A 15,910-nucleotide genomic window follows, 5' to 3' on the forward strand; every position below is an offset into this window, starting at 1 on the left:
TGGAGACCGGAATGCCTTCTCACTCTTTTTATTACACTCTGCTTTGTGAAAACAGAAAAGAGAGGTTTCAGCAGATTTGCTTGACCAAAGTATGATATAAGAGAAAGCAAAAGTTATCCTAGTATGTTTGTGGTGCTACGGAAATACATACAGCAAGGATTTGACTGTAGTTTTGTATTTCTATAACTGATAAGAGATCACAGATTCCTCTTTGATTGATATCCAGCATAGTGTCAAATTGACATTACATTGGCTAAACTAACATATTTTTCAGTTTCTAGAAGGCTGAAATGTGTGATGATTTCTGCAATGTACAGGGTTTGATGTATCAGACATATACAGGAAGAAAGGACTTGCTATTCTTGACAGTTACTTGTTGACAGCTCCTCTGTTTGTCTTCAAGGTGACTATTCATAAACCTTTCTCTGACTGACAAGTTGTTGCTCAATACCACCTTCTGATGCAGTCAAATTGCCCTTTCTCAGTAGTCACATACTGATTTGCTCTGATGGGTTTTTCACTCTTTTTATCACCAAGCTGGCAGGTACCAGTAAACCACAATATAGTCAAACACTTCCCTTATTCAGGATCGCTCCCATAATGTAATCAATGCAATAAATATGTAACATAATAAAAAGTATCTTGTGAAATACATCTTCCTCACCCTCCCACCTTTTCATGCACAATAAATGATTGCCTGATAATGATAGGTCTGCAGATTGCCACAATCTTCTCTTCCTGCAGGCTTAAGGCTGCAAGGCTGACAAATACCAGCCTATGAAGTTGTAATAAGATAGGGTTATTCTCTGAGTAAAAATTACCTATTGTGGCAGGTTTCTGAGCCAACCAGATCTTTTAGGCGGACCTGCTTAGGCCTTTCTGCATAAGGAGCTTGAAAAGACCAAGGTGTTTATGCTCAGAAAAGTCAATTTTCACTAAAATTAAAATGTTTTTTTAAATGGCAAAGGGAAGTTACCGCTGGAGACAGAAGAGATCTCCATTCTCCATGCCCACTTTGTCTCTAAATCAGGAGTTTTTACTCTGAGCCTTGGTTTTCGTTAGCTTGTCAACACCCTCAATCCCAGCAAACTCCACAGGGAGTCCTCCACCATGTAGGCCCTAGAGCCTCGTTACTGTTGTCCTGACTCACCCACTGGGTGGTCTGAGCACATTCTGGAGATCTCTGGGGAAGGGGAACTGTGACTAAGCAACGAGCAAGCATTGTAGTGAACAATAAACTAGACTCTACACAGTACCCTTGCTGCTATGCTGGGTATTGGGTGAGCATAATTTTTCCACACCTGAGAGGAAGAGCATGGAGAGAGAGAGAGAAAAGGGAAAAGAGCTGGGGAATTAGTTTTGGTTTGCCTTTATTGAATCATCTCGTATTGGCTTTGACTTTAAAAGTAACTGGGTAATTTTTCAGATGCCTGTATTTATGCTATGGATGAAGCTGTCACTTAGCCCTGCTAAATTATCAAAAATCATCTTGCAAATTCTCCTTTTTCCATTAAACAGAAAGGGTCTATAAAGGCAACCAGTTAGTAGCTTTCTGCTTTTTTTTTTTTTTACTTGAGAATCATTGCATACTGGATGTTCAGTCTAGAGAGGAAAAGGGAAGGGAAAAGGGAAGGAAATGAGGAAGGTGAGAGTTTGGAAATAACTGTTCGAGGATTTCCTCATTTCTTATGTCTTTGGGTTTATTTTGGTTTAGTTTTGTTTTTCAACAGCAATTTAGCTAATTTAACATTTCAGCTTCAAAAACACAAACAGATTCCTTGAAAACAGAACAGACAGGGACCAAAAGAGATAATATGTGCCATCCCCCTGCCTCCAGGTAAGATTAGTATGGACTTTCTGGCACCTGTGTTTTTAGTTTGTATGAAAACCTCCAGTATCAAGATAATCCTGTCTCTCTGAGTGATCTTTACCTAGTACAGAATCACAGAATCACAGAATCATCAAGGTTGGAAAAGACCTTGAAGATCATCTCATCCAACCGTTAACCTAACACTGACAGTTCCCAACTACACCACATCCTTAAGCGCTATGTTGACTCTACTCTTAAACACCTCCAGGGATGGGGACTCAACCACCTCCCTGGGCAGCCCATTCCAATGCCCAACAACCTGTTCTGTAAAGAAATGCTTCCTAATATCTAGTCTAAACCTTCCCTGGTGCAACTTGAGGCCATTACCTCTTGTCCTATCGCTTATTACTTGGTTAAAGAGACTCATCCCCAGCTCTCTGCAACCTCCTTTCAGGTAGCTGTAGAGGGCGATGAGGTCTCCCCTCAGCCTCCTCTTCTCCAGACTAAACAACCCCAGTTCCCTCACCCACTCCTCATACGACATGTGCTCCAGGCCCTTCACCAGCTTCGTTGCCCTTCTTTGGACACGCTTGAGTAATTCAATGTCCTTTTTGTAGTGAGGGGCCCAAAACTGAACACAGTAATCGAGGTGCGGCCTCACCAGTGCCGAGTACAGGGGCAAGATCACTTCCCTGTCCCTGCTGGCCACGCTATTTCTGATACAAGCCAGGATGCCATTGGCCTTCTTGGCCACCTGGGCACACTGCTGGCTCATGTTCAGCCGGCTGTCAATCAACACCCCCAGGTCCCTCTCTGACTGGCAGCTCTCCAGCCACTCCTCCCCAAGCCTGTAGCGCTGTTGGGGGTTGTTGTGCCCAAAGTTCAGCACCCGGCATTTGGCCTTATTGAAACTCCTACAGTTGGCCTTAGCCCATCGTTGCAGCCTGTCCAGATCTCTCTGCAGAGCCTCCCTACCCTCGAGCAGATCAACACTCCCACCCAGCTTGGTGTCATCTGCAAACTTACTGAGGGTGCACTTGATCCCCTTGTCTAGATCATCAATAAAGATGTTAAACAGGAATGGCCCCAAAACCGAGCCCTGGTGGACACCACTCGTGACCAGCCGCCAACTGGATTTAACTCCATTCACCACAACTCTCTGGGCCCAGCCATTCAGCCAGTTTTTTACCCAGCAAAGCGTGTGCCCATCCAAGCCTCGTGCAGCCAGTTTTGCCAGAAGAATGCTGTGGGAAATGGTGTCAAAGGCCTTACTGAAGTCAAGGTAGACAACATCCACAGCCTTTCCCTCATCCAATAAGCAGGTCGCCCTGTTGTAGAAGGAGATCAGGTTTGTCAAGCAGGACCTGCCTTTCATAAACCCATGCTGACTGGGCCTGATCATCTGGTTGTCCCGCATGTCTTGTATGATGGTACTCAGGATGAGCTGCTCCATCAGATTCCCAGGCACTGAAGTCAAGCTGACAGGCCTGTAATTTCCTGGATCATCCTTCCGACCCTTCTTATAGATGGGCATCACATTGGCCAATTTCAATCTGTTGCGACCTCCCTGGTCAGCCAGGACTGCTGGTAAATGATGGAAAGCGGCTTGGCGAGCACCCCAGCCAGCTCCTTCAGCACCCTCGGGTGTATCCCATCCAGTCCCATAGACTTGTGTATGTCTATGTGATGCAGTAGGTCACTGAATGTCTCCTCCTGGAATGAGGGGAGATCGTTCTCCCAGTCTCTGTCCTCTGGCTGAGGAGGCTGGATTCCCTCAATACAACTAGTCTTGCTATTAAAGACTGAGGCAAAAAAGGCATTAAGGACTTCAGCCTTCTCCTCATCACTTGTTACCATGTTTCCTCCTGCATCTAGCAGGGGATGGATACTCTCCCTGGTCTTTCTTTTGCTACTGACATACTTACAGAAACATTTCTTGTTATCCTTGATTGCTGAAGCCAGATTAATTTCCAGCTGGGCTTTCGACCTCCTGATTTCTGCCCTGCATAACCTCACAGCGTCTTTGTAATCACTGTGAGTGGCTAGTCCCTTCTTCCAAAGGCTGTAAACTTTCCTTTTCTCCCTGAGTTCCAGCCAAAGCTCCCTGTTCAGCAAGGGTGGTCTTCTCTGTCACTGGTTTCTCTTACAGCACCTGGAGACTGCCTGTTCCTGAGCCATTAACACTTCCTTCTTGAAGAGTGCCCAGCCTTCCTGGACCCCTATACCCTTCAGGATCGTCTCCCAAGGGATCCTTTCAAGCAGGTGCCTAAACAAGACAAAGTCAGCCCTTTTGAAGTCCAGGATGTCAGTTCTGCTTAGCGCTCTCCTGACCTCTCTAAGAATAGAGACCTCTATTATTTCATGATCACTGTGCCCTAGTCATCCTCCAACTGCCACATCATCCACCAGTCCTTCTCTGTTCACAAAGAGGAGATCCAGCAGGGCACCTTCTCTGGTTGGTTCTCTCACTAGTTGCATCAGGAAGTTATCTCCCACACATTCCAGGAATCTCCGGAACTGGTCCCACTCTGCTGTGTTGTATTTCCAGCAGATGTCTGGGAAGTTAAAGTCTCCCACGAGAGCAAGGTTCTTGTGGGAGAAGTACTTCACTGTATTGACTGTATTTACCATGAAAAACTTTTTCCTGATGTTGAATGCAAATCAACCTTATGACAATATGAACCCAACTTCTTCCCTGAACATGACAAGAATTTCAGATTTATTTTTAGGAGTCTTTTATGCAATTGAAGAAACAGAAGGTGTCAGCTCTCATGACAGCTGCTCTATCTGTACCAAACAATGCCAACTCACTCTTGTTATTCATGTATTTGAAGTCTCTGATCACTGAAGTTGTCTTCAGAAATTATTCTTTATTTTGTGAAATATGACGTCAAATTTGACTGCAAAATTCTAGCTTAGCCCTATCATTGTAATGTAACATTCAAAATATTTTGCATTTAAACAGTTTATACTTAGGTTATGCATGATGTGATGAGATCTCTTCACTATTTTTGACACTTCAATTAAAAATGTGTTTAGGTTGTCAGAAATGAACTGCTCTCCTTTGTCCAAAAGAAAAGAGTCCTATTGTTTTTGGAAGATGTAACATTTGTCTTTCACCATTTTTTACCCTGGTCCTCCAGCCTTCTTTTTAAAAGTAGCAATAAAATTTTATTGAAAACCTTCTTTTTTACTATTTTTTGAGAAAAATAAATTTTACTTCCATCAATTTTCCAATAAGGTTTACGTTGGAAGTCTGCAGAAAATAAGTTATTTTTAAACAAGTAAAGCTATGGCTCTGCAGTGGTATTTGTAGTTAAGTTATGCATGTATCTGGAGACAGGGACTTGTGGCATTTTTTTTAACCTTTATTTTCATGGTTTGCCTGTTTCCATTTTAGTTTTGTTTTGAGGATCCATTTGCCTAGAGATATGGCTGCTTGAAAGTAGATAAAATGTTCGTTGAAAAAATATGCTGAAGAATACAATGTAAGTGGAGATAATTTATTAATTTTGGAATAGAATAGATTTTCCATCTCTAGTTTTCTAAACTACTGGTCAGACTCTTTTTTTATTTCTTTGATCTCTTCTGTCCTTATGGTTTTTTTTCTTTTGTTTTGATACATCATTATCTCTGCAGTATTCATTCAAAGACAGGGAAAAACTTGGAATCTGAGAGAGGAAAGTAAAGACAAAAGGAGGAGACCCAGGGGTCCAAACTAATTTTTCTTCTTTTATTTGATCTTAAAATACTGATTTTTCTTTAAGATCAGAGATTCTAATGAAAATATATTATTAAATCTTCTTCTAAACCTGTGTTTTAAAAGATGGCTTTGGGATATAGTGCATGCTAGATGGAGCATGTTGAGAATGTGATGAAATCTTCCCCCAGCTGAATTACATTTCTAAATTATTATTTATCAACAACATATGATTGTTTATGATTCTGTTGGGGTTTTTTTTTAACTTATCATACTGCTAAGTCAAAAGATGTCAAAGAAACATGCTGGTTTTAGCAGCACTTAAGTGCTGTACTGAATGCAACAGTTTTTCAAATAAGACAAGTGGGATGGATCTATAACAAAGTGGAGGGCACACTTGAAACACTGAAAGGATAGTGCACTTGTATGTTCTCTCATCCTAAGAATAGGTGGTTCTTAAACTGTCTCTGTGGAGGGAAAATAACTAATGTTGTAAAGAAATCCTTATGGATTGATTGAAGGCACAAGTGAAAAAGTAAGTTCTCTCACATACTCTAAAGGCAAGATTAAGATAAAATTCAGTACATAAACCCCCCAATATTAGGTAATTAATAAAAAAATATTTTTGCAGTGGATGAGAACATTATGATTCAGGATGGAGAAACTGAAGTTACTGCAGAGTTTGGCACTGCAGTGTTAAGAGCCATCTCAGTGGGCCACCCATTTGGGCCATAAGCTTCTTCCTCAAAAATTGCTCAGGGTAGTAGCTGAGAATGGCCAAGGCCTCAGCAACAGATTGAGGGGACATGGATGAACTGGGATAAAACTAATGGATTAAGGACTTCACTGGTCCCATTCTCTGACTTCTCTGCTGCTTTGCATATTAAGAGGGACCCTACTCTGGAATTTTGTGGTGTGCCAAAGGCAGCCAGCAAGGTAATGTGAAATAATATTTCCAGGCATTAGTACATTTTCAGTCTATATTTACAAGGAAATACTATCCAACTCCATTAAATAAGAATAAAATCCATGCAGTATAATGGGGTAATTGAATGAAGTTTTATATTAAGTAACAGCAAGTCTAGTGAGGTTGGTAATTCAGAGAGATTTCTTGATTGTTATATGAAGTTCTTTTGATCTTGTCTCTGTTTACTTATAAGGCAGACTGCTATGGTAGGCAACCTCACTTATAGATGTCTGAATATTTGTAAGTGCAAACTACAGTAAACAAATGATTGCATTTAAATAAATGTTGTACCCCACCCCCCTTAAAAACAAAACAAAACAAACTGTTCCCCCAAAACCTCCACTCTTTGAATATTTTTCTTTTCACTTTATACTTCTTAATAAGACACACAGGCAAACGTAATGAATCAAACTCAGTGGTTAACTGGATGTAGAACAGAGATTTTCTTCAGTTTGCATCCAATTTAAATGATGTTTATGACATGCGAAGCCTAGTTTGGTGTTTTTTTTTTTTTTTATGGAAGTTATTAAACAGGAGGTTATTCATAAAGCAGCTAATTTTGAGCAGTGCCAGTTCTTTTTTACTTGATTTTTTTCACCCTTAATATGAAAAATAAAGGTTGCAGGTGGCGCACAAAAATGTTTTTGTTGTAGTTGTTTGTTTATTGTTTTTAAATTCTGGGATATGACAGGTGTCTGACTGTATACTTTATGATTGGGTCTAACATACATTGCATGGAACTTCACACATTATCTGCGCACCAAGATTAGCAGCCTTTGAATAACAAAGTGCCTGTTTGATATAGGGAGAGACTAGCTTTCATGTAGAAAATGTAATTGGGTGACTTAAAGGAGGGAAAATGTCTTGTCTCTTGAAATCACTTGAGTATATTGTTGCAAAGCATAAAGGACTGCGTTTTCCAAAATGGCTGATGATTTTGATTAGACCTATTTCTTCATCCCTAGGGATATTTCATGACTGGAGTTAGAGATGGGATGTTTGGCATTTTGCACAACTGATCTCCATTCAGTTGGTATCAGGTAAGTTATTTAGATGTGTAGACACATAAAATCAGCATTAGCTTTGGAAAATAAAACTAATTATCCCTTGGCTAGTTGGTTAGAACCTTCTGTGCACTTTATTAGCTTTTTCTTTAATTAATGAACATCATTCCCATCCACATTTTAATACTTCCTAAATTGCATGTACTTTTTTTAGATTATTATCTCTTTGGATTGTTTGTTTAGGAAGTGAGTAAATTTGATAGGCTTTTCGCATAGCAGGTCAGTGTTTTAGATTTCATTTCTTAAGTTCTGTATGAGGCTTAAAGTCAGTAGTGGCTGAGAAGTTGGATCTATGGCCCCTACCTAGTGAAAGAAAAGGAGAATCCAGAAATGAAGGAATGCCACAGTATGATAAACAGTCAGGTGTTTTATTTTCTCAACCCCTTCATATTTCACAAAATATTGCCAGTAGGTTTTTGTTTGTTTGTTTGTTTGTTTTTTTTTTTTTTTTTTTTAAAGAAAAATCTCTCATACATTTAACTCTGAATGTTATATGTCCACTTTTTCCCTTTCTTTTTTGTGAATTCTTAGTAGGCAGAATGAGTTTTACGGTTCCCCTCACTACACCCTCTGAAAATTCCTCACATTGATCATGTCACTGAGATATTCAATATTCACAGTAGGCAACAGGTATCTTGGAAGAATATGTTCATTTCTATGTTTTAGAAATTTTGAATTTTTTTTCTTGGCCAAATTTTTAAACAGGACTCTGTGATACTGCTTACCTTACCTGTGTCTTGACTGAATATTTCAGTTGCAAACTCTCCAGAGCAGTTTATCTCCCTGCGTATTTTTTATACAGCACCTAACGTGATGGAGCCACTGCTTTTTCTAAGCATTTCCTGAATATAATTTAAACGGGTAAGAAATCAAAGGATGTCATAAGCAGTTCTTGCATTGTTGCAGGTATGAGTAATAAGACCTAACAAATTTATAGACTTCCTATGCACTTTTTATGCATGTACCAATACATGAGACAGATAGGACATCTGAATTGGGAGAAGAAAGATGTTTGATGGATCTGCTCTATGTTGTTTGGATTTACCTTGCTCCCATCACATTCACAAGACAATTATTCTGCATATATGCCCTGTCCTTAAAGGGTGGTTGGTGATTTAGGTCTGTTTGAGAAATTTCCTTACTACATTTGTTCTAGCCATCAAGCCTTTTGGCAGCTATTGAATGTTAACATCCTTTGCTTATCAAACAATAATTTGTATTTCTGCTAAGTGCATTAGATGCACTTACTGATCTCCATTTTATGTCACCTATCATCACTATCATTGCCTTTGTCTAAAAGATATCTAACTATAATTGGGAACAACAGTTTTAGCTGTTCAGTGTCCTTTAACACCATGTTACCTCTGATAGCAGTCTGGGAGCCATGCACCAGATTTGCGTGGAGCTGAGTTTTTCATCTGCCTTACAAGTACACCAGACCTATTTTTTAGTTACTTCTTGTCACAGGGTGAAGCCTATCCACAAGCACCACTTGGATAAACGAGACCGTGATTGCATCTGCCAGCTCTAACTGCTTAGATTAGTCTGGTATGTACAGAAAAGAAACAAAAAAAATCAGGAATGATGGAGCTGTTAACCACTTTCTATTCTTGGAAGATATTTGGAGGGAGACCAGAAGGTGAGAGTAACCCTAGTAACAACTGCTATTTGGCCTTAGATATGGGGAAAGAGATCTTCCTGGGGCTACTTGGATAGTGAGGCTATTGGCTGATAACAATCTAATTTTAAAAAGCACTACTTAAGATGGTAACACCTCAGATATGGGGGAGAAACTCCTCCCTCTAGGGACCTCTCACAGCAAGTGGGGCCTGAGCACAACGCAGAAGTGTTCTCACAAGGACCAGACTGCCAGCCAGGACTTGGACAGTCCAGCGGTCAAAGCAAGTGTCCAGTTCCCCTGTGTCCCAGCTGCTGGTCTAAAGTCGTCTGGAGGGCTGAGCAGTGGGAGTGAGAGGTGTGTGGGTGTCACAGAATAGCTCTCCATCCCATGTACCTATCCTTCTTCATAAAAAAATTATGCTCCTTTATGTCATACCAAGTGTTTCTACTACACTGCCAATAACAGAATGCACTCATAACAAAATAAAGCATCAAGAAAGTAGCATTACTAAGAAAACACAAACAATGACCTAAGAGATTAAAATTGTTTGAAAATTGTTCTAGGGTGGAAAAACTAACTATTTAATATTATGGCTATGATCCCTTGGAATTCTATTTCTTGATAAAGTTTCTTAATTCAGTTTATTTAATTTTTAGTACATTTATTATTCTACACCAGTAATCCATCTGCTTGTGCATATCCATATTAAAGAGGGACTGGATAAGAATACTTGCTATGAACTAGTCCCCATGGGTTGGGATAAAAGTGCTCTCTCTTCACACATACCAGTTTACTAATTACCATCACTTTGAGCAGGAGAATACTAAACCTGAGATTTAAGCCTTTCTCAGAATAATAATGTTCAAAAAAGTTGTTGCTTTTTTTAAAAAAATAAATTCCTTAATTGACTTGTTGTAGCAGCTCCCTCTTGGTTTTTTATGTCACATGTACCTAGGATAATTTGAACTAATTCAAATGTATTTACTGTGGTTCACTGAGGACAGAACTTTGATCATTTTGTCTTGTCATAAACTGTTCTAAAGTTAATGCAATCACATGTAGTTTATCACTTCAATACAACTCCATCTCTTCGGAAAATGGGATAATATTTGGGGTGATTTCCATCTGTTTAGAGAATCAATAATACTGACCTCTCTTTCAGGACCTCTGTACAATATTTTGCAGTGAAATGTGAAAAATATCAACATGTTATCTGAGTTATAAGAAATGAATCATTTCAAATCCAACTGCTGTACAGTCCTTTGGGTTTTGGTTTTGTTTGTTTGTTTGTTTTTTGTTGTTGTTTTTTTTTTTTTTTTTCCTGGACTTAGCTCTATGGTAATAAGGTCCAATGGCTTTTAGTTTGGAATAAGCACAGTGTAAGTTTGCATCTGTTGTAATATACCATGTAGGCATTCCTTGTGTGAGACAGACATGGTGATAACAATCTTGATGTAAGCTTAATTGAGGTTTAGAATGACATAGATGGTTTGGAGTCCATTCATCTACAGCAGTGGGACTGAAACTAGAATCAGCTCTTATGTTTGATACGTACTTCTCCTCTATGACAGCTTTCTATTTTTACAAGGAAATATTTCTGTGAGTCTAGGTAGAACTTACAGCTATAGAGATCTCTATTATTGTGTATGTTATTGTATGTTTTCTTTGCAAGTTTACTCAATACTAAAAGATACTTCCAACCAAATTTTTTTTAGATATCTCTTCATGCAGTTAGTTCACTCTTTATTGAAGATCCCTTTGCCTACAACAAACCTTGTTTCACTGATAAACAGATATAGCAATGGGATTATTGGCTTTCATCTTATTTCCCCTACTGCAAGTCAGAACTAATTTCACTGAAAACAGAATCGTATGGGTGTAGTGTTGGTATAAACAAGGTCAGAATCAAGTTCATAGTTACCACGGTTGGCTTCCTTGATATTTATTACTTAATAGACATGATTTCATATTTTCCAGATGATCATGCCTCCCATAACCAGAGATATTAACAAATGTTCAAAACCATTTTGGGGTCTTTTAATTAAAAATGTCTCAATCTATTTGGTAGTTAGACACCAGCAAGTGAGAGAGCTACCTGATGATCTGATTAGTAACAGCATTATGGATGAATGACAGAAGCTGGAATGGACATTTATTAACTTAAAAGATACTAAGATAAACATTTTCTTAATTTATAAGTCATTCTGTGTGGTTGTTGTGTGTATTCGAGGTCTCTACCAAGATTGTTTAGTTATACCAGACCACAAGGCAGATCTGTTGATGATGAGACACCACAAAGGGCTAAAAATCTGGGAAGCTTTGAGTTGTGTGTTATCAGGAAAGGTGGAACTACAGACAGATGGAATTCAGAGATGTGGTTGTCAGCAATAGCTGATGTAGATAGGTCTCAAAGAATGGAAAGTCTGTCAAGCCATTAAGTAATGATTTCAGTTTATTGCAGAAATTATGAAAACTAGATTTCATACTTTATCCATACTTAGATTCATGAATAGACACAAGTTTTATCATGAATAAATAGAATTCTGTTTTTCATCTGAGGAAATACACATCCCAGTTGAAGTGCTAAGGCTTGGACAGCAGGCCCAAGCCAGAGTTGAGCTATAGATGAATCCTGTATATTTTATAACTGATAACCATTGTGCTAGTAGGTATTGTACTAAGTTATAACAACCCACTTATGCTGGTGTAAAAAGTGCTAAAGCATTGAAATACTGCAGCCTGAACAACAGGCCCCAAGCTGAAGCTGCTAACTTAGCATGTAGTCATTAATAAAATATGTAAACTCACTAGTGAAAGACAAAATATAATCAGTAGTGAGGAGAGAATGTATCCAACTTTCCTTGTTTAGCCTTGTTCAAGGCTGAGAACCCAAGTATTTGGCCTTGTTAGAAACTCCCTTGGTTCCCCCCCCCCGAGCCCTGGACAAGCTTTGGGTGGAATCCAACAGGAGAATGAAACCAGAAATTTTCCACTCAAAACAAAGGTGCCAGCTATTCTGGCTTGTCGATCTCTGGTATATAAGGCTGGACCCGCTCACAGCGACTTTGGATGCCTCACCTATGGGTGGACGCACCGCGTAGGATTTCCCACTTGCCAGGACAGGCTCTCCAAATCCTCGCTGTAACCGGGGCTCCCCAGCGACTGCGGATCTGGATGATGGTAACATATGCAAGTGGTGATGGATCTTTCTTAATCACTATTCTCTCAGGTAGTAATGATTTGATGCATTACCCTGTATTTTCTTGTTTGTTGCTTTAAGTGCACTATTCTGCCTTTTCTTACTGCATGTTTTCTGTATTACACTGTTACATTATTTGGTTATCACCAGCAAAATATGCCTACTCTTTTCACTCTGGTGTCTGAGTTTAACTGGTATCCTTAATCAGCAAAACACCAGTATACTTGTAAATGCCATGAGGTAGATGAATGAAGGCATAAATTCTCTATTCCCTTAAGTAATATTTATGTTCAACAGTTGAAAACTGGAAATGATTCAGTAATAAAATTTGCATGGGCATATATAATAAGAAATTAGAACATTTTCATTTCCTATTTTTTGTCACTACTTCATTTCTCCCATAATTTGAACAATCGTGGAAGCTTCAGGTGGTCCATGACATGGTTTTTTTGACTTAAATGGGAAATTGGGACCATTGCTGTATGAAAAGCAAAACAACTCTGGAGAAGGGAAAATACCAAAGGTGTCAGGTACATCACCTCTAAAGAATCCTTTAAACATAAGGCTTACCTTTCCCACATATTGAGTATCTGGACCTGTGTACTCCTCCAGCAAGAAAAATTGATTCCACATCCAACCACGTTTGGTGCGACGCAGTGTTTTTCCTTCATTCTCTGACAATGTTGTTATCCTTTCACTGTGTGAGTGCTTATTAGTCCTTTTTTGGGATGGCATCATATGAATCGCATGAAACATAGAGCTCCAAAGCAAAACTGTCAAGAAGGAGTAAGTCCTCATCATTTACAGAGATTCTGTTAGCCTCCACTCCTCTAAATAATTCACCAGAACAGATTTTTCAAATGTTATATTCCTCTTGTAAGTAGGACCTAGGGGATGGAAAAAAGTATTTGAGTAAGTTGAAATAACTTTATTTCCTTTAGGCCATGGCCTTAGGGAAACAGGAATACCATTAGCCTAGTGATCATGACAATAATCCATGGAAATTACATATAAACATAAAAATTATGCAGAGAGTTTTAAGTCGAGTTCTTTAATGTCTCTATCATCTTCTTCTATTTCACACTCTCATACTGTATATAGACATTAATTTAAACCAGAATCTGAGAAAAATACTTCTTAAACTGAAAACTTCAGCTACCATCAGCATCTTGACAAAATGGAACAGCCCAAATAGTAAGAAACCTTCCAACCTAATCTCTTCCAGCTCAGCCTGATGCTATCCCCTCTTACTATCTGTTCAGAGCTGTCTGCAAACCTGAAATTTCTGTTACTTCATGACTAATACAACTCCTGCATCCCCTTTGCTGGCCTCCAGTTGTCCAGAGGATCCACTTCTGTTTCTGCACAAAGGAACTCATAATATAACATGAAGTTTAAAGTATTATTGATACCTTCAACATATTCCTTATTCAAGAAAGAAAAAATACTTGTTAGATAAGTTTCAGTTCACAGGAATCCTACTGGGGATTTGGGACAGAATTCTGCATTTAGAATGTTTTTTATTTTTTCCCCTCCTGAATGGATGAGGATTTTCATGGTACAGAATCTTATTTTTATTATTATTTTTCTGAAACTGGCACTGATGTTTTGTGTAGAAGTTTGTAAACAACATTTTGTCAGAACCAAAGAGGTTTTTTTAAACACATACTCTTTATTTGGCAGTACAACTGAGGTACCTGATGTCCCAGTCTTTTCCATAACCTGGATTGTCTGTCAAATCTGCTTTTGCTTTAGGATATCTTTAGCTAAGCTGTCATTATATATTACAGAAAGCATAAGAAAACAATTCAGCAGCAAAAATATCGTTTACTTTGTGAATCCTAGTCTGTGAACAGTGATAGCAGCATGAAGCCACAACACCCAGAAGTTTTAGAATACTGAAATTTTTAAATTTTAAAATTTTAAAAAAGCATACACACCTATCTTCCTTTCTCCCACAACCCAACATTACCAGCAGCTACCTGCATTTTGGTTTTTTTAGGGGAAAGGAAAGCAGTCTTTTTCTGTATAAAAAGACAGAATTTTTTGGAAATAAGATGCTTTTTGTGCAAATTATTAGTAAGTTGAGAACCAAAACTGTTTAATGGAAAACATTCAGTGAATTATAGTCTAAAGGCCTTAATGATTAAATTGATAGAATTGTGCCCTTGTGTGAAGTTTTCCTTAAAATGATGATAATCTGTATGGTTTCAGGATCTTAACTAGCAATCCTGAAGGAGGATCAAAGTCTTAGCATTTTAACAACTTCAAACAGAGTTTTAGCTGAGCAAGAAGTGAAGGCTTGGAATATTTATCACTTTCTGACATCATGTTCAAAAACAAAGAGACAACAATTTAATAGGTGTCAAATTTATGTAGAAGATCATGAATATAATTTAGGAAAACTCTTATTTTATTTATTTTAATTGAAGAATCAAAGCACAAAGTAAACTAACTTTATTTGCATAAAGTCATGAATGTACATATATCTTGGCATAAAATAGTGGATGTATTTTCTTTGAATTCTGTAGGTATACTCAAAATCTTGTTTTCTACCTTGTAATGCTCAGTAAGTTCCTGTTGCATGCAGAGGGGCAAAGAGGAACTCTCCTGTGGGTAGTTTAATACCAGTAAATTTTAACTTTGTGTACATGATGATCTTGCCTTGTGATTGAAACTTACTGGATACAAATCAAAAGAAAAATAAATCCTCAGCCAATCTTTTATCCATTTCTAAATTTGATGATTCTAATTCCCTGTATAATATAGACTGAAGTAGTTTTTATCACTGATTAAAACTATTTATCAATGTAGAGCATAAGACATGATCATCCAGATCCTCAAATTCAGCCCACTGCACCATCTGAGGCAGCCTGCAGGGCCTCTTCAGACTTTGTAAATCCTGTAGATCCTGGTTACAGTATTGCAAAATGAGAGCAAACAGCAACAGGAACTACTTTTGAAAATACCGTACTCAAAAGACAGAATATCAAGTTTTTCCAATGGCTCTGAAGTATCTTACCTCTTCTTGAGATACTCTTTCTTGATGTGTTCTCAGATAATGCTCTTTCACAGCTGCATTACAGTACTTTTTGTTGGACGGTAGTTCAAGAATTCATCTTATATACATTCTGAATGATAACATATTCAAATATTCATACTGATCAAATTTTGTATTTGACTGCTTTTGCTTTGTATATGAGTGATGTGTTGCTACTTAACTATTCCAATAAATTTTATGTTTTTATATAGTTAAGGTCATGACTGACTTCTTTCTCTAATGTCTTGAAACATGTCAGCTCTTTTGCATTAAAACAAAACAAGCCACAAAACAAGCCACAAAACAAACAAACAAAAAGCCCTGAAAACTACACACATATTTGTCAAAATTTTAATACATAGTGAAACTACGAAACTAGTAAAATTCCTAAAAATATGTTTTAAAAAACCTCTAAGCCTTGGAAGACTGCTGTGAAAAATAAGTTATCCAAAAATGTCAGAGAGATTAGATTTTCTCTTCAGAATGTCATTATTTCAAAATTTAGACAA

General features: G+C 38.1%; 1 protein-coding gene across 3 annotated transcripts in view; it reads right to left on the bottom strand.

Moving 5' to 3' along the window:
• Positions 1-13,189, bottom strand: part of CDH9 (cadherin 9) — a 79,300-nt gene extending 66,111 nt beyond the window's left edge. For 2 of the 3 annotated variants that reach the window (XM_074848121.1, XM_074848113.1), the window contains exon 1: positions 12,932-13,189. In XM_074848121.1, coding sequence (XP_074704222.1) covers positions 12,932-13,162 — 231 coding nt within the window. In that variant the 5' untranslated portion in view covers positions 13,163-13,189. The remainder of the gene's footprint in view (positions 1-12,931) is intronic. The other variant, XM_074848131.1, reaches the window with a different exon arrangement.
• Positions 13,190-15,910: the final 2,721 nt, after the last annotated feature.

The sequence above is a fragment of the Strix aluco genome, chromosome 1 (assembly GCF_031877795.1).
Source record: "Strix aluco isolate bStrAlu1 chromosome 1, bStrAlu1.hap1, whole genome shotgun sequence".
Lineage (NCBI taxonomy): Eukaryota > Metazoa > Chordata > Aves > Strigiformes > Strigidae > Strix > Strix aluco.